The sequence below is a fragment of the Mastacembelus armatus genome, chromosome 24, assembly GCF_900324485.2.
Source record: "Mastacembelus armatus chromosome 24, fMasArm1.2, whole genome shotgun sequence".
NCBI lineage: Eukaryota > Metazoa > Chordata > Actinopteri > Synbranchiformes > Mastacembelidae > Mastacembelus > Mastacembelus armatus.
In genome coordinates, this window is record NC_046656.1 from 19,537,390 (window position 1) to 19,563,474 (window position 26,085).

The 26,085-nt window shown below is 39.7% G+C and overlaps 1 protein-coding gene across 3 annotated transcripts; it reads right to left on the reverse strand.

Moving 5' to 3' along the window:
• Positions 1-116: 116 nt before the first annotated feature.
• unc93a (unc-93 homolog A) lies at positions 117-13,192 on the reverse strand. Of its 3 annotated transcripts, none has more exons than XM_026319212.1 (11): positions 13,032-13,192; positions 11,632-11,790; positions 11,408-11,525; positions 10,109-10,209; positions 8,984-9,165; positions 8,306-8,535; positions 7,171-7,296; positions 4,288-4,499; positions 3,720-3,855; positions 3,468-3,599; positions 1,749-2,035 (listed from the first exon to the last, which is right to left on the reverse strand). In XM_026319212.1, the coding sequence occupies exons 4-11, from the start codon at positions 10,196-10,198 to the stop codon at positions 1,749-1,751; spliced, it is 1,395 nt and encodes a 464-aa protein (XP_026174997.1). In that variant the 5' UTR covers positions 10,199-10,209; positions 11,408-11,525; positions 11,632-11,790; positions 13,032-13,192. The 3 variants fall into 3 exon arrangements, with proteins under 3 accessions (XP_026174998.1, XP_026174997.1, XP_026174996.1); XM_026319211.1 differs by lacking the exon at positions 11,408-11,525 and adding an exon at positions 11,922-12,010; XM_026319213.1 differs by lacking the exon at positions 11,408-11,525 and having other exon boundaries at positions 117-2,035.
• Between the last annotated feature and the right edge of the window lie 12,893 nt (positions 13,193-26,085).

Genomic DNA, 26,085 nt, shown 5'->3' on the forward strand with positions numbered 1-26,085 from the left:
TTTCACTACTGATTTTCTATCTATCTATCATTCTATCTATCTATAGAGTAGAGTGTAGTACACACACAAACACACACACACACACACACACACAGCAGGACCCAGAGACAGAGAGTATTAATGATTTAATATTCATCGTTCTACATTAATAGTATTAATGATTAACAGCTGCCCTACAACATGTTCATGCACTTTATGTTTTGAACAACCAGACATTATAAAATGTAAACGTGACATATTCACCTTCTCAGGTGTCGTCATGTCAAATGAATATACGGTGGATTTCATCTGATTTTTTTATCACCAGTAACTGGCACTGTAGAGCTTTTTTGAATGTGTAGGACTTTTCGGTTTGAGGTGATTGATGCTTTAACTAACGAATTTAGCCAAAAATAGCATCTCCAGTGAGCGTTTACAAATGTGCATGTTGAACTCCTTCTTTTTTTAATCGCTGTTAAGCTCCTGTCACTGAAACTCAACACGTCCTGCACAGATACTTCACATTAAAAGCCTTCCCTTTTCTGGGAGGCTTTTAATGTGAAACGTCTGCAGAAAGTGTTGAGTTTTATTCACCAGAATTTGAACTGGGATTTTAAAAAGGTGAAAGAATTGAGTGAAGTCAGTGTTTCTGCAGTAAAACATTACATTTTCATTTTTAGATGAACATATTTTATGGCAAGTACAGAGCAGATATACTTAGAATGAGGAAAGTAAACAGTTTGAATAATGAAGTGAAGCAGGTTGCAGTAAAGCTGGATTTGCAGCTGTAAAACAAGAGGTAACTTTCACTCCACTGAGCTGATCTATTTGTCTGTTAGTAATATCGCTCATGTATTTAATAATATATTTATTTTGCACTTTGTTGTCTTACACTACATCGTTCCAGTTAGATGTCATTTACAGCATAGAACTGTTCATTAACATTGAAACAACACTGCTCTGTAATCTGAGACAATAGGAACATTTTCATTTAACGTAAAAGGTAAAAACTGGAGTGGATAAGATGGTTGATCAGGACTAATAGCTCAACATTTAATCAGATGCAGAAGGTTTTTGTCAGCTGGTAGCGTGTATGTTCAATGAGTGAATGAATGAATTGTACATGATCCATTAAACATCTGGCAGTCTATGCAATATTGTTGTTCCAGAAAAGTGATGTTTCTGTTTGTGATATTGTACCAGGGGAAAAGAGGGTTTAGGGACTGATCAGTAAAGAATAAGGACGTATTCAAAATCAGAGCTGACCAGAGGGTGGTGGAGTGTGGTTTAGTTTACCAATCAGACCCACAAATGGGATTTTGAAGCTCTGAATAAGGCAACAAATGGTCCTTGAGAACACTGTGTCCCTTAGTGTCAGACTATACTAGGTCAGGAAGAACATAAACATCAGATATAATTATGAAAAACACATGAGCCTTGGTGAACTCTGTGAATCAACCTGTAAATGAAAACCTGTGAAACCTGAAAAACCAAAAATACAGTAAGAAACAATAACAATCATAATCAGTAAGAATACTCAATCACCTTTCCATTACAGACCCACAAATGAGATTTTGCAGCTCTGAATAAGGCAACAAATGGTTTGTCTTTGGTCATGACAACCTCACAGAATCTCCTTATTATTGCTAAGATTTATTCTTGAGTTTACTCAGTGTTGTAATTTGACCAGTCAGAGACCTGATTAGCTGTTTAGTGGCCAGATCAGGATGTTAAAAAAAACAAAATAATAAAAACATGAACCTCAGGCTCTAGATTTTTGTCTGGCAAATGATCTGGCTCTGATCAGTCTGAATTTCCTTGTTACTTCTGTATGCCTCCTTTTCAACGGGTGGTGTGGGATGTTTGTGTTCGTGGTACTCCACTATGGGGTATGTGATGGAGGTCAGCAGCAACACAGCCAGCAGGATGTACAGTTTATACTCCAGACATAAGAAGGTGCTGTAGGCAAAGGCGATAACGAAACCAAGAGACTCCCACATGCGGTAGTTGGCAAACGCCGCCTCTTTTTCTCGGGGGAAGAGGATGCCGTAAAGAGCTGAAAGACAGAAAGAACCAACAGCAGTTTGCAATCTGCAAATAATCTCCAAATTTGATTTTCATAGTTGGAACTGGACGTTTTGGTGAGGGGGTGGTGGGTAAATTCTAGAATGGAGGTAGCAGGTAGCAGGTAGGTAGCAGCCAGTTACAGCAGCTCCTCTGTTTGTTTTTTGTTTTTTTTTTGAAAGTCTAAAGTTTTTTACTGAATTATCGTCTGTTAATCCAAGTCAAGTCAAGATCTATGCTTTCTCTCTGATAACGGATGAAAGTGGATGAGTTGGGATCTTCTAATTCCTGTAGAGAGACATATGGAGATTATGGAAACTGCATCAGAAAATATATGTTTATGTGGCAACGGCATCTATACAAGGGAGCAACTCTTAGCTCTCATGGGAACTAGTCTGCTTCTTGATATAAAACCTGGAATCCCCCAAGACCTGACTCTGATCCAGTGTCCTCACACACCATGTCTCCTCCCTCCACCACCACCAAAAAGACCGTCCCAGTACCCTTAGTGACTTCAGACCAGTAGCGCTAAAATCACATGTCATGAAAGTGTTTAAGAGACTGGTCCCGCAACACCTGAGGTCTCAAGTGTCTGTATTTCTGCTAAGTGCAAAGATGCAGGATATGGAAGTTCCCACAGACATAGTGGAGTGGATCAAAGACTACCTCACTGGGCGGCCACAGTTTGTTCGCTTAGATGGCTGCATATCTGATGTGATGATGAGCAGCACCGGTGCACCCCAAGGAACTGTATTGGCACCATTCCTGTTTACACTCTACACCTCAGATTTCCGCTACAACTCTGGAACCTGTCACCTCCAGAAGTTCTCTGATGACTCTACAGTCATTGGATGCATCAATAATGATAACAATGAGGAACACAGACACTTGATTAAAAGTTTTGTTGATTGGTGTAACAACAACTGTCTAAAGCTCAATATCAAGAAAACCAGAGAACTAGTGGTGGACTTTAGGAGGAGCAGGAAGACCCCAGTCCTTGTCTCCATTCTTGGAGAGGAAGTAGAGATTGCAGACTCCTAGAAATACCTTGGAGTCTGCACAATACAGATGCACTCTTCAAGAGATGACAGGAGACTTCCTTTGTCTCCAGAGGAAGAACTGTTCCAAGTTCCTTTGGTGTGTGCAACAAGCTACTGAAGATGTTCTATCAGTCTGTAGTAGCGAGTATGAGTGCTACTATTAATTACTATTAATTAAAATAATTTAAATAATATTAAATTTAATAACTTTAAACTAGAATAACTGCTGTAACAATTGTACTTCTTCTTCTTCTTCTTAAATAATCATAAGGAGTTGTCCCCTCATGAATACATGAGGTTATATAAAATTATAGGTTAGGTTATATAGGTTAAAGGTTATAAAAATATATGAATATAGATAATCTTGGGATACTGTTTTCTCACCATTGGTCTGAGTTTGCCAGATCGCATCTGACATACCCCACAGAGCCGGAAATACAAAGAAGACAGGCAGCTGCTCAGGATGAGGCCTCCAGTACAAGAGTGCAATGATACAGGAGAAATTAGCCAGTGCAGCTGAAAGTGGACATAAAGACAAATGAATATCTGCAAATCATTTAGACAATATGCAAACTTTTAGGCTAGAAACTGAAATCATCACTGAAATTATCTACATTTCAAACACGAGGAGTTTACCGAAGGCGAAGAGTGCAGCTCTGCCAGTGTACCGAGCGAGTCTCCCAAAGAGAAAAGAGCAAAGTGAATTGGAAGCTCCAAAACACATCATGACAAATCCAACAAAATGGATCCCCAAAGCACACGTCACATAGTTCTGCAAAAAAACAAACAAAAAACACAGTATAAACTTATAGATCAAACTAATTACACTATGTCAGTACATTTAATAATAAACACAACAAATAAACATCTTTCATTTCTCTTACCTGAAGCTCATACTGGAGTTTAACTTAACTTAACTTATATATATGTATAAAACTGACTCATTTCACTGATTTTAGTGTAAAAGCCATATGGGGCCTACAATCTTTTTTTTTTTAAATCAAATCCCAGTTGTGTATAAGGACTAGACAACAATAAGCAAAACAAACAAACAAAGAAACCTTCAAACTTATATCACTCATTTAACCAACGATAATAGTTAGTTTGTATTCAGTCTGCATTTATATTTTTATAATATTAATGTTCCATAAAATGCGGAGAATTTATGGACAGGAACTAGTTCATGTCTTGGACTTCTCCTCACCTTGGTGTATTCTCCAGCGAGGAAGCTCTGTTCAAAGCCACTGTACATGGTGAGAGGGATGAGAGTCACCATCCTCCAGTCCTTCAGCAGCCTGAACGTGGCCAGGAACGTGTGACAGAACGGTTCCCGGTTCCCACGAAACTCACTGGCCTGCTCCCGGTCAATGTTGTCCAGAAACACTGCCACGATGAGCATGGCCAGCAGACCCACACCTGCCACACAGCAAAGAACACAAAACACCGACTGTATAGATACACGCAAATATATAGTGTACTGATGCAAAAATATAGTGTAGTGATGCAACAATATAGTGTACTGCTGGAAAGAATATAGTGTACTGATGTAAAGAATATAGTGTCCTGGCTGATGTAAACAATATAGTGTACTGGTGTAAAGATTACAGTGTACTGATGTAAAGAATATAGTGACTGGCTGATGTAAAGACTATAGTGTACTGATGTAAAGAATATAGTGTACTGGCTGATGTAAAGAATATAGTGTACTGATGAAAAGAATATAGTGCCCTGGTGTAAAGATTACAGTGTACTGATGTAAAGAATATAGTGTACTGGCTGATGTAAAGATTATAGTGTACTGATGTAAAGAATATAGTCACTGGCTGATGTAAAGACTATAGTGTACTGATGTAAAGAATATAGTGTCCTGGCTGATGTAAAGAATATAGTGTCCTGGCTGATGTAGAGAATATAGTGTACTGATGTAAAGAATATAGTGTCCTGGCTGATGTAAAGAATATAGTGTACTGATGTAAAGAATATAGTGTCCTGGCTGATGTAAAGAATATAGTGTCCTGGCTGATGTAAAGAATATAGTGTACTGATGTAAAGAATATAGTGCCCTGGTTGATGTAAAGAATATAATGTCCTGGCTGATGTAAAGAATATAGTGTACTGGCTGATGTAAAGAATATAGTGTACTGATGTAAAGAATATAGTGACTGGCTGATGTAAAGAATATAGTGTCCTGGCTGATGTAAAGAATATAGTGTCCTGGCTGATGTAAAGAATATAATGTCCTGGCTGATGTAAAGAATATAATGACCTGGCTGATGTAGAGAATATAATGACCTGGCTGATGTAAAGAATATAGTGTCCTGGCTGGTGTAAAGAATATAGTGTCCTGGCTGATGTAAAGATTATAGTGTACTGATGTAAAGAATATAGTGTCCTGACTGATGTAAAGAATATAATGTCCTGGCTGATGTAAAGAATATAATGTCCTGGCTGATGTAAAGAATATAATGTCCTGGCTGATGTAAAGAATATAGTGTCCTGGCTGATGTAAAGAATATAGTGTACTGATGTAAAGGATATAGTGTACTGATGTAAAGAATACAGTGTACTGATGTAAAGAATATAATGTCCTGGCTGATGTAAAGAATATAGTGTCCTGGCTGATGTAAAGAATATAATGTCCTGGCTGATGTAAAGAATATAGTGTACTGATGTAAAGAATATAATGTCCTGGCTGATGTAAAGAATATAGTGTACTGATGTAAAGAATATAATGTCCTGGCTGATGTAAAGAATATAGTGTCCTGTCTGATGTAAAGAATATAATGTCCTGGCTGATGTAAAGAATATAGTGTACTGATGTAAAGAATATAATGTCCTGGCTGATGTAAAGAATATAGTGTCCTGTCTGATGTAAAGAATATAATGTCCTGGCTGATGTAAAGAATATAGTGTACTGATGTAAAGAATATAATGTCCTGGCTGATGTAAAGAATATAATGTCCTGGCTGATGTAAAGAATATAATGTCCTGGCTGATGTAAAGAATATAGTGTCCTGGCTGATGTAAAGAATATAGTGTCCTGGCTGATGTAAAGAATATAGTGTACTGATGTAAAGAATATAGTGTACTGATGTAAAGAATATAGTGTCCTGGCTGATGTAAAGAATATAGTGTCCTGGCTGATGTAAAGAATATAATGTCCTGGCTGATGTAAAGAATATAGTGTACTGATGTAAAGAATATAGTGTACTGATGTAAAGAATATAGTGTCCTGGCTGATGTAAAGAATATAGTGTCCTGGCTGATGTAAAGAATATAATGTCCTGGCTGATGTAAAGAATATAGTGTACTGGCTGATGTAAAGAATATAATGTCCTGGCTGATGTAAAGAATATAATGTCCTGGCTGATGTAAAGAATATAGTGTACTGATGTAAAGAATATAGTGTACTGATGTAAAGAATATAGTGTCCTGGCTGATGTAAAGAATATAGTGTCCTGGCTGATGTAAAGAATATAATGTCCTGGCTGATGTAAAGAATATAGTGTACTGATGTAAAGAATATAGTGTACTGATGTAAAGAATATAGTGTCCTGGCTGATGTAAAGAATATAGTGTCCTGGCTGATGTAAAGAATATAGTGTCCTGGCTGATGTAAAGAATATAATGTCCTGGCTGATGTAAAGAATATAGTGTACTGGCTGATGTAAAGAATATAATGTCCTGGCTGATGTAAAGAATATAATGTCCTGGCTGATGTAAAGAATATAATGTCCTGGCTGATGTAAAGAATATAATGTCCTGGCTGATGTAAAGAATATAATGTCCTGGCTGATGTAAAGAATATAGTGTACTGATGTAAAGAATATAGTGTACTGATGTAAAGAATATAGTGTACTGATGTAAAGAATATAGTGTCCTGGCTGATGTAAAGAATATAGTGTCCTGGCTGATGTAAAGAATATAATGTCCTGGCTGATACAGGACATTATATTCTAACATTAGCCCTTTTATACATTTTGTCCAGTTTTTGTGAACAAAAAGTAACATAAACTCTCCTTGAGTCACACTTGATACTTTACAGTCTTGAGTCTGTGGCTTGTGCAGGATTCTGCTCTGTTCTTACCGATGTAGGCGCCGACGAGCGTCCACACCAGTTCCTGTGCAGGCCTCGTGGTGGTGCTGTTGACGCTGACATTCAGGCCACAGTCAGCTGCTCCACAGGACTGCAGCTGCTCCTCAGGGATGTCAGCTGTCAGAAAAAGAAAACAGCACACATCGTCACCACGAAAATACTGGAAGAAAGTTGCTATTGTATTATATTGTTAATAGTATTAACTTTTATAGAAATATATCCACTCATATTTCTAAAACTAGTAAAATATGTTAATTAGCAACAATAATATGACTTTAGAGTGCAGTAATAATATTTTTGCTAAGTTCTATTTAAATCAGAGTAAATGTTGCTAATAAATAAGACACGTCATAGCCATTGAGGAGTCAAAGGTTGGCATAACCGTTTCCAGCTTGTTTAAATGTTTCATTTACAACAAACATGATTTATTGTGTTGGTCATAACATTTCATGGTAGGAGATTTTAAAGTTTGATCATATAAACAGTGTGCTCAGAATAACTGTATTTTACTGTCCTTCCAAGAAATGCATCTCCACAAATGCCTGTGATGATATGAGCTGATAAGCAGTAGATAATTAACACCAATAAAGTCAGATATTGCATAAAAAGCTGGAAGATACCAGTTAGACCTTGCCCACTGATGACTGAGCAGCAGGAGCAGCTTCACACTGGATAGAGGATGGAAAGTGAGGCTGAGGGCAGATGCAACAATGACGTAGTGAGAGAGTTTGTTATAAACTCTTCTCATGCCTTCACTTCTTTCATTAGCTGAGTGTTGTATGAAATATACCATTTAAACAAGGCTGCACTACTTTGAAAGTGTCTGGGAGTTTCCTGCACAGCTTTATCAGCCTTTAGTTCTGTAAGTCAATAACTCTTGACTTTGCTTAAGAAAAAACTGTAAATTGCAAATGATGCTGGGATTTTAAAAAAAGGAAGTAAACATGGATCAGATATTTTAGGTAGTATGTGTGAGGACACTAATGGACAAGCTAAACCAACTCAGTGCTGTTCTTGTTACTCACTGTTTTACAGCAGACTGTTTAAATCATGTATTGTGGGTTTTAAAGTCACTTCACCTTCCTGCCACTGACTCTGCTCTGTTGATTTCCTGCTGCCTGCCTACCTATGTTGGTGTCCTGTCCAAAGATGAGCGACGACATGAGGTTTCCCCAGACAGCAGACGACTGAAAGATGAAAAAGAAGATGCCGAAGTATTGGTTGATGACATCCGAGCCCCTTTTACCCTCCTTGCTGGCCTGCATGTTGCCGGAGATGGTCAGGTAGGTGCATTTAGCTGACCACAGGGGAGAGCCACCCAACCCCAGGATCACTGAGGTGGGCATGAGGGTGTACCTGCAGGAGACAGGGGAAGAGGAGATTTAGTTTTGAATTGAAAATGCATTTTGAAAACTGTTTGTGTTTATTTTTTTTGTTGCTGCCAAATGTGATGAGAAGTTTAAGATTATTAGTGCATGATATTATTATATTTGATGCACAATATTCTGTGCTATCCACAAAGGTTTTATTCTGGTAGGCTGGAAAAACATGTTTCCAAACCAGGTCAATAGAACCAAATGTACCTGCGTAGTTAAAAACACTGGGCTGATGTGAAACAGACATGGCCAAATGCACAAATTCACAAACATCACTCTGGTTGTGCTACTGCTGCCCTGATTTGACCTTTGGGAAAGATTAACCCAGCAACACTGCTGCAGTAAAGGCTCCTGTCTTCTCCATGGTCTCTATAATCGGCAGCTTGAGTCACTGGATTCTGATTTCAAGTTCAAAAATGATTGATTACCATCCTGGGTGAAGGTTTCCAAAGGAGTAGGCGACATAGCAGGCCATGCTGGCAACTATGGTCCATTTACAGCCGAGGTTTTTGATCATGATGGGAGGCAGGAACATGGAGGAGACAATGATGGAGGCATAGATGACGCTCAGAGATGCTACACCCATCCCCTCCTCTGCATTCAGACTGCTCTGCACACAGACAGGACACGGTTGGTTAGGGGAAGGTTGACAAAGATGCCTGCTAAGTTCAATAGTGATAATTCTTCTGAAATTTCTTGTTTACGTTTGATTCACAGTTTAAAGCACATTTCCTGTTAAATTGCATTAATTAGGCTTTACGCAGTTTATTTAAATGGGTTTGAGTTGTTCTTTTCTGTCCTGCATGAGTCTGAGTGAACAGCTTGTCTTTTCATCAGTATAGACACTATTGATCCAGTATTAGGTCAAATCAGAGGCCAGTATTGATACAGACACTGATGCTTCTTTTCATAGTGTTTTAGTTGCCAACTAATGTTGATTACATTTACCTGAGGAAACAGGTGCCATTAACACAACTTCTCATATTAATAATCTATTTCTGTGTTTGTGTAAACAACTTGTTTACAAAAGGTTACTGCATAGTTTGCCTTAGATTGAACATTTTCATAAGCTGAAAACCTGCACAGCTGGAATAATAAAGACTTTAGAATTTAAATATGGAAATTACATAGATGGATCATTTTGATTTCATGTTGTAACATATATATATATATGTTATTCCTATTCTTAATTAATATTCCTGTTTGCACACTGGCCTTTGTTGCACAGCGTCAAGAGTAAGCCACCCTGCATTTTAGTGCAAATATTGTGTGACAATAAAACTTTAAATGCAAATAAATAAATTAATGAAGAAACACCGTCCATTTACCAACAACTTTAAAAGTCTTGGAATTATATACAGAGGGTAAACTATCAAACATATTGCAAAACCTCCTAGTTCCCATTTTAGGAAACAATACCTGGTCTTATTCTTTATCGTATATAGAAAAATACTTTTTCAAAATAAAACCAATAACCAATAGTAACAAGTAGGTGTTAAGTACATTTCTATAAATCCTTAAATTATAATAAATGCATCTTTTTCTCCTCCTACCTGTAAACTCTGCAGGCCTCCATAAGCCGTGAACAGAGACAGAAAGCCGATAGACACCACCAACACGTTCTTTAAGTTGCGGCTGATCATGGCTGTAAAACCTTCAGAGACAGAAAACCAGCTGTTAAGGTAGGTGCTGTTTTTATTTCTGGGCTAACAGCTTCATACAGCAGCTGCACAGGTCATGAGTAAAGTCAGACGAGGTTCTCTTTCCTTCAAATGACAGACTGTGATAAAGTCATACAGTGGAGATCAAAGTCCAGCCCTCACACACACGCGCACACACACACACACACACAGTCACTGCAATAGTATTACTCTTATCATTGGGTTGCCTCCTACATTCCAGATTTTGATGTAATTTGGTCTTCTGTCAGTCTGTAGACCTCCCTCCCTGTGTTGAATCATTAAATATGTTCTGGCTGTAAACGTCACTGCACTATAGCTTCCTTCTCTGCTTCAGTCCATCTGTTTACCTGTTACTCCTCTGTGTCTTCTGGTGCATCACTTCATCCTTTCACTTGTCTCTTGCTTTAAATTGTGAGTATACATTAAAGTGTTTCCATACACGCAGGATCAGCAGCACAGAGCGAAGGTTTACTGCAGGTTTTTTCTGTTCCTATCCTTTTATTGTCTTTACAGCCTGATAGCTTGTTGTTGTTTAAAGAATATGACCAAAACACTGGGTCACACACAGTGTCCCCTCTGTTGTCTCAGCTGTCCTCAAAGTGAAACAAACCAGCTCCAGGCTGATGTAGTATCAGGCCTGTCTTAACCTCTGAAGAAAAAACACATCTGGTCAATAACATGATCTGACTCTAAGTTGTGTAATTGAAGCGAAGCAAATGTGAATCAGCATCTAGTGTTTCTGTCAGATCATGTCTTGCAATATTTCATTTTTAATCTTAGTCTTTTAATGCAATAGTCTCAATGTGGCTTCAGAGGAGTTTGAGGAATATTTAGACAGTAATATGGGATTGAGTTAAAAACATGTCAGACTGGTCCGTTCTGTGTTTTCTGATGTGTCAGTGCAGCTCGTTGAACACATGGTCGTCTGTCACAGGTTGTGAAATTTTACGACTGATCATCTAATTATATGAAACACTCCATGTCAGCACAGAGAAGCCATATAGTCATTGATAAATCATTGATTACTGGACATAGTTTTCATATCCACCCTAAGACGGATGGGTGTGATTTACACTTTGTGCAGTCAGAATGTATAAACGTTAAGTTTTATCTCTTGATTTTATTCAAAACCCAGATTTCATGCATTTGTAGATATTTAATTACAGAGACCTAAGAAGATTTGTGGCTGAAGGCAGCACCATTATCCCCATATGTTGTACATCTTCTGCTGAGGTTATTTGGATCAGGTCTGAACATTTCTGATGTCCCAGTATAACCAGCCCTTCACCTGAAGGCAAAATACCTGATTATCTAAGAGTTTGGATTAAAAACAAGCAGAGAAGCAAAATGTGGTTTGCAGTTTAGGAAGTTGTCAGTTACCCTGAGGACCTTACCCAGGATATTCAAAGTGGACGTTGGACTGTGAAAGTGATGCTCCTGCTGTTCGTCCACTGCACCGAGTGTGAAGGTGTCAACTTTATGGCAGGTGATGCTGTGTGGGGACAATTGATGTCACAGGTCATATGATCTCAACAGGTTTTCCAGGACTGGACCTTTAAATGGCAGAAGGGACAGTAAGTGATAATACGTGAACAGGATGTTGCTTTGGACAACTAGTCAGACCTTGGTGAGTAATCCAACTCTGAGTGCTTGGTTGTCACTGAAAGTCATAATATCAAATTACCTTGACGTGACAGTAGCTATGACAGAGCTGTGTTGATGACTAAAGCCTTTGGGACTGTTTACATGAAGAAAATGTCCCCTCGATCGGGACTGTAAAGAAAATACAGTGGAATCAGTGGCTGATTGTGTTGATCTGAGATAGTTTTACAATTATTTACACACAGAAACTGATTAGAAGAAGAAATTTCACAATGCCGGTGTGATACCAGTGCAGAGCTGTGGTTTTATCAGACCTTTATTTTTATAGACTTATTACAGACTTCTCCACCCTGATGTTAAGGCAGAGTTTGGTGTGGCTGCATGTGTCCATGTCTTTTATCACTTTTTATAATACAGCTGATTATACACAGCTGATATCATCCCTTTTTAAAGAATAACTATAATTGTTGCTGGTCATGCTCTGACATGAGCGACGTGTTGCAGCCTGAACTTAAAAGCAGAGTGTTTAACTAGTACTTACCAGTACTGACTAAAAATACAGTACATAGTGGTGGAAGAAGCTCTCGGATCATCAGAATATTCTCACTAGGGATCAGTAAAGTTTTCTAGTTATACCGTATTTACTGAAAAGTAGTCGAATAAATATAATGCAGTAAAAAAATACAACAATATTTTACGAGCAGCAGAGGGAGCCAGTGTCCACAATTTAAGCTTCAAAGCCTGGACAACAAAACCTACAAGAATAATGTGAAACCTTTTTTTCTAGAAATCAGCAGATATTACACATCACAGTTCACAGCTCTTCACTTTTAAGCATTTTAAACTTTTATTCCACTACTTTTTAGATAGAAACGCTGCACTTTTTACTCAAATTAGCTCAAAGTAGTTCTACTTTGATCAGCTATGGCAATAAATTGCTGCATAATGTGAATTTCTACTCTTGGTGCTGATCCTTTAGCTTTACATTTAAGTTCAAAAGGTAAAAAACTTCAGATAACAGTAAATATATATAATATTCTGCCATCAGGTGAATGAATACTGTGTTGGAGGTACCAGTCCTACACACAGTGTATCTGTATTTAAACAGACATATGTTTGCAGCATGAGGCAAACTCACCTCCACACACACACACACACACACACATATCACCAGGAGTATCTTCCAGCTTACCCTCCAATCCCCAGCTGCCTTTTACAAACTGCCAAAGAAACAGTGAGACTGCATCCAACATGTCCTTTTCTTTCTATGTTTGTATCATTTGCCTTTTCATCACAGAGCTCTGTAGGCGCTCTCCACTCACGTCTTCATTTCTTCCTCTGTGTTCTGTGTTTTCTTCCTCCCAAACTGTTTTTCTGCCTTTCCTCTTTCACCTTTCTGCCTTAAGGCACCACTCCTTAATACTGACAAAGAACAGCATTAAAAAAAGGGAGAAAGTGATGTTTGTCATCAGCAACAGAAAGAGCTACTCAGAAACGTTAGATTGGAGAAACACAACATCAGTGGTGAAGTTCAGTCAGTGGTCATAGAAGTACTCTGTTTTTATTAATACTTAAGATAAAGTCGAAATAAAGGTCCTGTATTTAAATATCTGTCTATCTATCTGTCTATCTATCTATCTTGATATCATAATATCTGAATATCATGACATCACCACAGGAAGTTGACTGGCGTTGACTATAGTTCACTACAGTCCAGAGCTCTGATTGGTTGGTTTGATTTTAATCACTGTGACCGTTTTATTTTCCCAGAGTGTTTATTGGCTGAATAAAAGCACCTACGGATAATACACATGCACACGCACACACACACACACACACACACACACAGCAGAACCCAGAGACAGGGAATTACAGGTATTAGAGTGGCAGACAGGTATGTCTGCTCTGCTTCAGATATGAGCTGAAAGCTCAGTGGGCAGACTAGCTTAGGGCACTTTAATAACACACCTCTTTGCAAAGGGTGTGTGTGTGCGTGTGTGCGCGTGTGTGTGTGTGTGTGTGTGTGCGTGTGTGTGTGTGTGAGCCACTAGAGGACTCTGTTACACACAAACAAAGGCATGTTAGTATTAATGATTAACAGCTGCCCTACAACATGTTCATGCACTTTGTGTTTTGAACAACCAGACATTATAAAATGTAAACGCACATATTCACCTTCTCAGGTGTCTTTTTTTGAATGTGTGGGACTTTTAGTGTTCGATTATCAATCCGCTCTATTTGTTGTAGAATAAACTGGATATATGTTAAACCAATTGTTACAGTTCTTAGACCTTTATTTATTAAGCGTGAGGCAGATTAATGCTTGAAAGTCTACACAGAAATTAGAAAATGAAGCTTTTTATGTCTGTGAGATGATGATGCTTCATGCAGGTCCAGTTATAGCTGTGAAGGGGAAGAATTCATTATTCCAGATTGTGCTGGGTCATGTTGTTTAATCCCAGACCCCTACCTGCCTGACTGCTCCACAGTCATGGGAAAAACTTTTCTCACACATACACACATTCTTCCTCCTCCAAACTCTCTTTTCTCACCCAATCCTCCAGCTCTCTCACCCAAATCCCTCCTGGAATCTCAGACCTGTGTGTGAACCAGAGTACGAGTCTGAGTTTTCACAGACTGGGACCGATACACGTCCTTCTGGTTTGAAGATGCCGACAGCCTCCGTATTATAAATAAGTACTAATATTCATCATGTTAACGAAACATATTTTGACTCTCATTGTCTGTCATTACACCTCAAGATTAGAGCCAAGAAGTCAATCAATCAAACTTCATCGTATGAATCAGATAAGGGCTAGAAATTTTTAACAAACCCATAATGAATTGCATAATTTGTTTTAAGATAATAATAATAATAAACACAATTTATAGACACATCCAGTCCAGACAGTGCATAGTCTAATTTCCCCCCTTGGTGCACTAGGAAAATACTAGAATGGCAACTTAAAACGATCCCACAGAGGTAAGAAAAACCACGAAGACATAAAAAGAGACAAAGTGGCTGCTAAGAGACAAGAACAGCCACAAAGAGACCAGCTGCTGGAATTTATCGTCAGGTTGTTCTGATGCTTTTGCAGAAATGGGGATTTGGATCTTTTCTACTTTTCTACATATAATGTCCATAAATGTTTTAACTTCTCGCTGATCCTCTTTGTTAGCAAACTTTCTGTTTTAGATATTTTTCCCATAAAGGACTTTTTGCTGTCAGTCGAAGCTTTGGCCCGAGACTCCCAGTAAATACCAAGAACCTGCTGTTTGGAAAAACTCTCTGATCAGAAAAACTGTAACTTTGCAGGAAACAAATGTGTTTAATATACCAGGGTGTGTCCGACCAATGCTGCCAGCATTAAATCGTCTGTGTTGGCTTATCATGCTCAAAATGCGTTCCTTGCAAAAGGGAAAATCAGGAGGGACCTGAGGTGAGGCCAGAGGTGAAAGGTTATCGTTTAGAGAGCGGGAGAGAAAGGAAACCAGCAGTGATTTCCTTCCTCTCACAGCAACACCGAGCCTTTCACAACAAAACGGCAAAAACTAAATTAGAATTAAGTGAGATCACAATCACAGAAACAATATTTTTATACTGTTTATAGTCTGCAGACTTAGATGTTGAGATTATCTTTTGGTAATTGTAGTTTTTTGCAGACTTTTATTTGATACTAATCAGGGCCTGATGAGAGTCTGCTCGTTTTTCTAATTTATCTGTAGCTGTTATTAGCTTCTGTTGCCTTCTTGCTCTAAGCAGATTAATCAGAAGGAAAGTGGGAGTGAAGAGATTTTAAAATATATATAATAATTTTTCAATAATTACACTGGATAGATGGATTTTTTTAAATACAGAATTTGTAAACAGGTCGATTTCTTGTTAATTAGTAACTATTATAACTATTAACTAGCTTTTTCCTGCATCTCACCGTCTTCCTCAGCAGATGGAGTTACTATTTTCATACATTTGCAACATGTTGTACAGTGATTTTAGGGTCAGGGAGGACTGAACTCATCCATCAGAGAGGACTTTGACCCCCATCTGGAGCCAGGCCTGGCAGGGGAGGGGAGGTCAGGCCTGGGAGGTGCACCCAGAGAGCCCAGTTGGGGTCAGTCCAGTTGCACAGCAAAGGCCTTTGAGCATGTTGGTGTGTTAGTGCAGTGGGTTGAGCTGCACTGGATGTTCTCTTGAGTTCTGCCATTCGGGTAATTTTGTTTTTGTAAAACTTTGGGCTCAGGTCAATTTGTGGTTGAGAATTAGGACATTTCTCTCTTTTGTCTTCTGACTGTGCCATTTTTTACTTTTATTTTTTTATATTTGTGCTTGTCACGTGCAACGACAGCGAGTGTCAGTGCAGGACGTGGTGCACCTAATGTAGTTCAGTTAAGGTGTCTATTAAGTTATTACTATTATGAGTAGCAGAGTTATAGCTTTGCAGCAGTTGGAAGATGTTACAGGTTTTAAATGAGACGAATGATTGAAACAGGAATGTGAAAAATCATGTGAAATACCAAATGTCCTTCCTGTCCTAAACTATTTTAAAGAAACTGAACACTGTCATAGACTGTGACCTTTTCAAAAATATCATCATGCATTGAAAAGCATGTATCCGTGCTAACCACGCTGCAGCTGCCTCAGGCTTAATAACCACAGCAGACAGGGACCCCAGTGTTTTGCTTTTAGCAGCTGGGATCAGTGGCGAGCTTCATTTTTAACTTCCAGCCTCTCACACTGTATTTAGGTGTCAGGCTCTGCCAGCCGCCGTGACATGTGTCGGTATTTCAGCAGATAGCCATCATTAGCGGTTTCAGTATTTTCTGCAACTTAACCAGAGATGAGCTCAGCTTGTGTTGCTGTCATGGATCTGGAGCTTGTGTTCTCCTCACTCCTCACACAGACGTGTCTCAGTAAGTGAGTGAAATGGAAACTGTAAGTGACCAGGCTTAGTGTCTTTTTCTGTCATTTATTGTGCATTAAACTATTGCATCACTATTACTAATGGTGGTGTGGTAGTTAATGCTGTCTCCTCACAGCAAAAAGGTCCTGGGTCTGAACCCCAGTGGACCCGGGGCCTTTCTGTGTGGAGTCTGCATGTTGTCCCTGTGTCTGTGTGGGTTTTCTCCTCCCACAGTCCAAACACATGCAGGTCAGGATTAGGGTCTGAACCCCAGTGGACCCGGGGCCTTTCTGTGTGGAGTCTGCATGTTGTCCCTGTGTCTGTGTGGGTTTTCTCCTCCCACAGTCCAAACACATGCAGGTCAGGATTAGGGTCTGAACCCAGGTGGACCCGGGGCCTTTCTGTGTGGAGTCTGCATGTTGTCCCTGTGTCTGTGTGGGTTTTCTCCTCCCACAGTCCAAACACATGCAGGTCAGGATTAGGGTCTGAACCCCAGTGGACCCGGGGCCTTTCTGTGTGGAGTCTGCATGTTGTCCCTGTGTCTGTGTGGGTTTTCTCCTCCCACAGTCCAAACACATGCAGGTCAGGATTAGGGTCTGAACCCAGGTGGACCCGGGGCCTTTCTGTGTGGAGTCTGCATGTTGTCCCTGTGTCTGTGTGGGTTTTCTCCTCCCACAGTCCAAACACATGCAGGTCAGGATTAGGGTCTGAACCCAGGTGGACCCGGGGCCTTCCTGTGTGGAGTCTGCATGTTGTCCCTGTGTCTGTGTGGGTTTTCTCCTCCCACAGTCCAAACACATGCAGGTCAGGATTAGGGTCTGAACCCAGGTGGACCCGGGGCCTTTCTGTGTGGAGTCTGCATGTTGTCCCTGTGTCTGTGTGGGTTTTCTCCTCCCACAGTCCAAACACATGCAGGTCAGGATTAGGGTCTGAACCCAGGTGGACCAGGGGCCTTTCTGTGTGGAGTCTGCATGTTGTCCCTGTGTCTGTGTGGGTTTTCTCCTCCCACAGTCCAAACTCATGCAGGTTCGGTTGGTTGGTGACTCTAAATTGCCCGTAGGTGTGAGTGTGAGTGTGTGTCTGTCTCTGTGTGTCAGCCCTGTGATTGGCTGCTGATCTGTCCAGGGGGGGACCCACCTCTCCCCCACTGCATGCTGGGATTGGCTCCAGCCTGCCTGCAACCCTGGATGTTCCAGGATCAGTAGATGATGGATCACATTAGGGTTAACTACAGGTCATTTTCATCATTCAAGCAACAAAGTAGTAGAGTAGCAAGTAGCATTTAAACAACTGCATGTTGTGACTGAAAGAAAGATCAGACAGAGTGAAGTCAAACAGTAAAAACATGCTGAAAGATGCTAAAACACTAAAAAAAAAACAATTATCCATATTAATCAGACTTTGTTATTATACAAACAGACAAATATGGGATGAGACATTTTGAACACCATGTTTTTTGTTATCACTCTGAACTGATCACTTCATGCTGGTTGCACTTGAGCACCAGCTGACAGGCTGAGTGGGACATTAGGTCTCCATGATGAACCAACCTGCAATAGATGTTGATTCATGTTTTGTCTGAATCCAGAATAACAGTGTCATTCTTCATAATGAGCTCATTTAGAATAACCAGATTGTTTTGCTTGTAACGCTCCAGGAAAACACTTCAAAATCTGCTGCTGCTTCTGAAAAATGTTTCCATATTTGGTTTTTATCCTTGGCAATGTTTGCCTGTGTGTGTGTGTATTGTTTGTACCCAGCTACATATTGCAAACAAGCTTAGCCTTTTTACACTACCGACAGCCGGGAGTCACTCCAAAACATCCATTGTGACTCTGTGTGTGTGTGTGTGTGCGTGTGTGTGTGTTCGTGTGTGTGCGTGTGTGTGTGAGAGAGACACCAGACGATCCATTGTTATGTGTTTGCTGACATGGTGCATCATCCATGGGGCTGTTACTGTTGCTTTCCCAGCAGCACAATGAACAGGCAGCACAGAGATGCTGAGTCCAACACTCCACGGCTTTATTTAGCCGGATGACACACACACACACACACACACACACACACACACACACACACGTACACAACACAGCAGGCAGAGAGAAAAAGAGAAATGTGTGCGTTGGCATCTCAAAAGGAGTGAGAGGGTTCAGATGTTTTTATTCATTTTTTCTTCAGCCATAGCAAAATCTATAAAATGTATATATGTGATGTATTTTGATAAGATCACTTTGTTTTGTTTCAGCGGCTGCAGTTGTAATTATTCATTTGTCAGCAGTGCTGGGAACAATGTGCAGTAAATGCTGCAGTGACAGTCATTTAAATCTGGAGAAAATATAAAAGCGTCATTGTTCTACATCTCTCATGGTGTAGTTTTGCAAGCTACATTTTCAGCTGTGTGTGGACATGTGAGCTTTACGTTGGCAGTCACAGCTTGTGTGTGCAAAAATAGTGATGAGTGTAGTGAGGACAGAGTGTGGACAGTTAGATGCTGTGTGTGCATTACAAGCTGTTCACATTATCCAGCTGCAGGAACAATAAGTACGATCTGTGCATTAATTGCAGCTCTCATTGACCAGACATGCGTAAACTCCGGCGTCAGCACAAAGAAACCGTTTCAGGCTTCTGGTCCGTCCAGGTTTGGCATGTTAGCATGAGAATCATCAGGTGTTTCTGTTGTTTTTATCATTTCTGATCTTTGAAACCGCGACAGCTCACAGAACGTGTTGTACAACAGCCTCATATCACAGTTTCCTTCCTACTGTGTTAAGTCAATAGAAACTGTAGCTGTTACCAAGATTTGGGGCAAAAAAAAAAACAACAACACACACACACAAGTTCAAGAACATCCTCCCCTTGCTGAGCGCTGTGAGGTGGAGGTATCCAGAAAGAGAGATGATGACAAAGGAAAGCTCCATCAGGAAAAAACTTCCATGAATTATTCAACTCAGCCTTTGTCTCTTCTCCATTCATCTCTCAATCCTCCTCTTTTCTTCTGTCTTCTCCGAGCTGCTGCAGGCTCTGACGGCTTTATTGTAGCTCCTGGGAGCCTCTCAGTGTGTGTGTGCATTTCTATTCTTGTGTTTGTGTGAAGCGCAGGGCGCTTGTGATGTGTGCACACTGTGTAAGTGTTGTATAATAGTGCAATAGTGCCCTGTGTCCACCCCCACCACATACACACACGTTCACGCTGCTTTAAATAGCTCGGTAATTAGACAGGAAAATTACAGTCCTTTTTGCCTGCCTGCAGCTGAGGACTGTGGGAAACGTAGGCAGCTTAAGTGTTTCCTTTTATTGAAGCGATGGCAAAGGACCAGGAGTGTTTGTGGATTTCTAAAGGCAGAGGAGGAAGGAGACAGGGTTAGTGTGATTATCAGGGAGGCTGCTGGATCCAAAGTTAATCACAATTAGAAAGAGCAGACAAGTGTAGGAAATACACCCTTTTTTAAAATTCTGTCGACGCACCCAGAGAAAGGCATTGTGGGAGCAGGGGGGACGATTTCTGAGAGATAGATGAGAGAATTTGACAAAAGCACGTAAAAAGAAAAGTAGAAAAAACAACTGGTGAACTCATAAATCCACTGTGGCTGGAAAATCCTCTGAAGTTGTTATTTAAACTATTAAACTGTGTTTAAAAATGTAATTTTCAACCTGCGTCTGGATCTGAATAGCTGATAGCAGCCATGTCTTTTAGTTAAACCCTTTAGGAAACATTGGGACTTTGCATAGAGATGAATTGTACAAAATATGTAGAAGCTCAAACATTTAAAATGATTTGGTTGCTGTAGTTCATCCATAAACACACAGGTGCACTTTTAACTTAAACATTTATAATTTAGCCATTATGACCCAAAATACAAGGACCCTAAGGGTTGAATGCAATTTGCTCCTTGACCCACGTCCGTGATTTGTAGAAAATGTCACTGAATCATGTTTTTATGTTTGACCAACGGGCACAGACGTGTAAAGGCTCCTCTTTTACATCTGATGTTGGAAAATAAATGTGGAGAAATGTGAATATCAGTCACTAAAAAAACATTTGAACTTTTATTGAGCTGGATACACAGATGTTCTACTGACACACACTCAAACAGGACGCGCAATCGCATTGTTGTCAGGAACAAGCCGACCAGCTGATTCAGCACAAACTGGTTTCAGCTGATTACTCTCCCTCACACACACACACACACACACACACACACACACACGGCTGCAGGTTAGCAAACAGGTGTAGCAACATTCTCAGTGTGTGACCTGCGTTTGAAACTGGTCTAACTGGCAGTCCAGCCCTCTGTACTGGTCCCTGTGTGTTTAACCTGCTGATTTCACCACCAGACTGGTAAAATGAAAAAACAGTTTATTTTGTCAACAGAACACGGAAAATAAAGGATTAAATATTTGGTGGTGTATTTCAGAAGGTGAACACAGATAGTGTTGGTTTTATGTGCTGCAGTTCAGCTGAGAGTTACTGAGGTAGAATAAATCGAGATGAGGCAAAATGTTGTAATGACTGTAGCAGAGGGAGCAGCTTTTAATCTGACAAATAGGAAACACACACACACACACACACACACACACATATAAAGTGTGTGTTCATGCAGCTTTGCTTTCACCTTAGATACGTATGAACTAGAACATTTGTATGAACATGCGTGGAAGTAATAGCGTTGCAATTATTGCTTGACCGGTTGTGCCTGTCACTGTTTCCAGGGTGCGTTCGATGAAATGACCTTTACAACCAGATGAGGCCTTTCAGTGACGTGACCTGTGTAATCCCTGGTAAATGTTAATGAGCTGTATGGTCTGGGTGGTCTGCTCGTTGCTTTGACAGAGAAATGTCATTTGCAGTAACTGAAACTAAATTTAAATAAATTTCTATTTAAAAGTTTTTCTTTTTAAATCAGAATGAACTGACATTTGTTAACCAGATGAGGGAAAGCATCACTAAGATGAGTTTAGAAACCCTGTTTTGGCCTTGGTCTGGCTCTTCAGCTACACAACATGCAGGCACAGAGCCAGAGACCAGAGGAGGGGCTGCAGTTTGCTGCTGGCCCTGTTAGCGGCTGCACCTGGTTCACATGAGGACTTTCCACATTTTGTGCTGGTCAGGGAATGAGGCTGTTCTGGAGAAAAACACAAGAACTGTCTGAGACGTCCAACTGTTTCTCCATCTGTGTGACAGAGGGAGTTTAGTTTGCATGTTCTTTTGTTTTTCTGCTTTGTGAGTCTAAAACAAGAGGATCAGACTTTATTATGAGCACAGCTGTGTTGTGACCTGGGCCTGAACTCTTTTTGTTTCCTTTTATCTCTGACATGTTAGAAAATGTGAAGTGCTGAACTGTAATAAATTGATTTCCACGTCTCCAGGCGTAGGTTCCTATCAGTCAGCCTCCCTGTGGTCCATCCACACATCATGTCAGTAAACGCTACTGCTGCTGCTGTAGAGATGTAAAGTGAGCGCTCTCCTGCTCTGTCTCAGTCAGCAGCGTGTTATCGTTGCTCTTTGACTAATGTATGGAAATAAGCTGCTAACCAAATTACATCACCATAAGTAAAAAATGGTGCTATACCTTTAAAAGGTTGAAGCTATTGTAGGAACTAAAATGATTTCTAAATATCAACATACTGACTATATCATTTCTACCACAGACGCCACAAAAACTCTTTGCTTTGCTTGTTTATGCTTTTGTCCACACGTCACGGTCTTCATCAGACGGTGGGATTTGCTCAGTTGCCATCGCGTCACAGTAACGAGGTTTAGTTTGTCGGTGAGCTTGTACAGCCACCTATGGTTTCTGTACGTTTTCTGCCTCATGTGTCTCACTTTGCTCATGAACCTGCAACTGGAAGCATCAGTTTAGGTCTGTTTTCTTAAATTTTACACACAGTGTATGACGACCTGCTGGAACACAGCTGGCCCACACTGAATTCTGTGCCTGAATGCATCATGAAGCTGCTGCTTTCACTGCACAGCCTGTGCCAACACTGTGCTACTGTTCATTCCTGTAGATGCACCGAAAAATTTGTTCCCCATGTCTGAAATACTTGGTGAAACTTGGGTAAAGAATATTTTATCACATTATTGCATATTATAATATATTAAATGTAAATTATTGTCGCATGTTCACAAAGTTTCTCCTTAAACCCGACTCAAAAGGTCGTGAAATGTTCTTATGCTGCTGGAACCGGCTGTCCTCATCATGTTTGTTTTTCATAATCCAAGTATGTGCCTACCAGATTATTCCAGCCCAGTTATAATGTTAACATGCATCAAACCAAAGCAGGCTGCAGCTGTTTTAAGAAACCACGTTTAGAAAAGAATTCTCCACGCTTGGAACCACAGCCGCTGATGCCTTTTCCAGACGCCTGTCGATGGTCGCTCTGCTCAACACAAGCTCCCCAAACATCTGTGAAAGTGGGCTCGTCTCTGTGGGTTTGTCACTCCTCACCTCCTCTCCTCCCACACTGTCCTCTCTGCGTTTTTATCTCCCCTCCACCTCCTGGTTTCTACCACGTTTCTGCTGCTTTGCACCAGAATGATGAGCAGGACAGAAACGTACTCATTCTTGGTGCAGATGGTCAGTGCAGTGAGACAAAACAAATATTTTCCACTTTCACTCTGTTACTATTTAATAGTTTGTTGAACAGTGTGGGAGCTAATGGGTCTGTTTGTTACGCTGCACCATTACACTCCCACACTGAGTGTAATGCAGGGTAGATTAGAACTAGTGTCATTTTGGCCAGGGCTTTTAAATAAAGCCACAAAGTGCTTCAGAAATATTGGGAAAGAATAGAATTAACATCTGTTTTCTAACAACCATCCCACAAAGGACATTTATATAAAATTAAAGAAGTTATGTGTGAAGAAAGATATTGGAAAGCTACTGATTCCTTAGGGCTGATGAAAAGTTAGCACATGTGTGCTTTTACTTTGAAAATACTGGCCAGTATTTGGGCTTTTCCTGAACTTGTAGGTACAAACTATAAGATTAGCAGATCAAGTGTGAAGAAAAGTGGATCAATTATTCTTTATTCATTTATTTTTATTAATTTCTGTTTGAAATGTTGCTGTTTTAAATGCCTGCTGTGATAACAGCCTTCTTCAGGAAGGGTTTTCAAAGGAAAGAAAAATAACCTGGATAAACAAGTAAAAACACAGATAATAAAAGTTTATATATGTTAATTAGGTGTGAAAAACTTAACAAGGCTGTGTTTTCAAAATATAGGTCAAAAAATAGGTTCAGCCCACAGTCATAATTAGGGAAACCCAAACATTAATGTGAAAAAAAATGATCTCATGTTGTCACAGCTTAGTTCATGCAAAAACAGTGAAACAGGCGAAGGATCTTTTATAGCTGTTTTTTTTATTGATTTATACTAGAAGTAGAATCTTGCAGTCACTGAAACGACCTCCAGTCACCTGTTCTGCTTCACTGCTTCATGATAATCCTGTTAGATTACCACTCATTTACTGTGGTTAATCCCTGCTGGTTCATATGTAGGTCAATACGCAAACAATGATAATGGGCTAGAAAAGTCATGTATGGAAACAAAGCAAATCCTGATGTTTTCATTGAATCTCAGAGATGGATATGGCTGAACATGAATATATATATATATATATATATATATGTGTGTGTGTGTGTGTGTGTGTGTGTGATTATTATGTGCTATCTTCCCAACCAGACTTAGCTTAAATTTACAGTATTTTTGATGGCATTTTAAAGAAATTGTTCATTGAAATATGAAACAGTGATATACTGTATATCCTTTGGCATGATTTATTATACTGTACTTTCAGTGGCTGTGTTATTTTAGTTATAAGAGCTTAGAGTCATTTGTTCACACCTTTAAATTCATACAATACTCGCTCCACCTCTGCGTGTATCCTGTATGGTCACATTTCACACGGCGGCAGATGTTTCCTGTTGCGCTGTGTGGGAGAAATAAGTGTTTTTCTTGGAGTATGAGCAACAGATGGTGAGAACCCAACAGGAAAAAAGAGAAAGGTGTGTTGAGAGATAACACAGTGAATCATGCTGCCATGCAGAGAGAGGCACATTTTTCAGCTGCCTGCCTGATTGTTGCTTGTCTTAAGGTGATCACACACTTCAACATGAGACTTACAGGCAATTATGTGCAGTGACTCATTGATTAGCTCTAATACTAATAATTCATCATTTATCTTGTTCAGCCTTGGGTATCTTAAATATATACAGTGTCTGATATCTAATATGATATCTATGAAAATATTCAAAGTAGGCCTATATAGCGTATAAAGACATTATAGAAGTAAAAGCAGCTTAAATGGAAAAGAAAATCATGTTGACTCTTTAATGATTGTTTTTATTTATAGTGAAAAATACTTTTTGCATTTTGCACCTTTTTAAACTAAAAGTAGCAGGTGCCTGTTAAATAATCACAGTTTTAAAATGTGTTTTAGGTTAAAGAGCAGCACAGGAAATGCAGCTTTTGATAAGTTTTAAATTACAATGTGTGCACTTCCACTTGTCATGCTATTGTCTTGTTGACTCCAACAACAACAGGAACCTTGTGTGCAGATATGCATTTGTGTCTAAGCAGAGAGGGATTTTCATTTTCAAGAATGAACGTTTCTCAGCTGAACGACTAATCGCTGTCACAACAATCAGGGCAGGAGATATTTGTGTTGTCACTCTTCACTGAGTCGTCTGACATTTAGAGAAATGTGCTTATTGGATTTCTCGCTCAGAAATAGAAGAGAAGATTGATGCCGGTTTCTTGAGTGTCCATACTCTAAGCTAATCAGATACCGTGGCCTCATGTTTACCCCAGAGAGTGAATTGAACCTCTCTATTCCTTTAAGTATGTAGACAAATATATTTGTGCGTCTGAAACGACTCCCCATTCTCTCCTTCTCTGTTCCCATGATGTGCACTCAGTAGTTCCCTCAGCACTGAGCAGTAAATACAGCAAAAATAAATATTTAAATGTATGTTTTATCGACTTGGCTATTTTAGGATTTCACCGGTGTCTTAAAGGACAACGTTTGATGTTACTTATCTTTTGTCAGCTAGGAAAAATCTAGGCTCACTTTATTTAAATCTTCCTTAACTGTATTCTCACTTCCCTTAGAAATCAGTGGGATAGAGATTATGTCAGCGTTGCTAACTGTTAATGGGAAAGTCTGATGAAATGAAATTTGAGTCTGAAAGTGAGAGTTTAATCTGTGCTTTTGTGTTTGAGATTAACGGAGCAGAAAGCGGCTGCTCAAACTTTTACTCGATCATCATAAAAATGTTTTCAAAAATCTCATTCTGCCCGATACGCCCCCTCCTTCTCTCTTCTGCATCTGAGTTTGTCAAA

Excerpts from the sequence above, each read along its gene's own strand:
- unc93a (XM_026319213.1), bottom strand. The coding sequence starts at position 10,198 with ATGATCAGCCGCAACTTAAAGAACGTGTTGGTGGTGTCTATCGGCTTT. Across the intron at positions 3,856-4,287 it reads TCGCTGGAGAATACACCAAG|AACTATGTGACGTGTGCTTT; the intron begins GTGAGGAGAAGT and ends GTTTTTTTGCAG. Across the intron at positions 3,600-3,719 it reads AGCTGCACTCTTCGCCTTCG|CTGCACTGGCTAATTTCTCC; the intron begins GTAAACTCCTCG and ends GTCCACTTTCAG.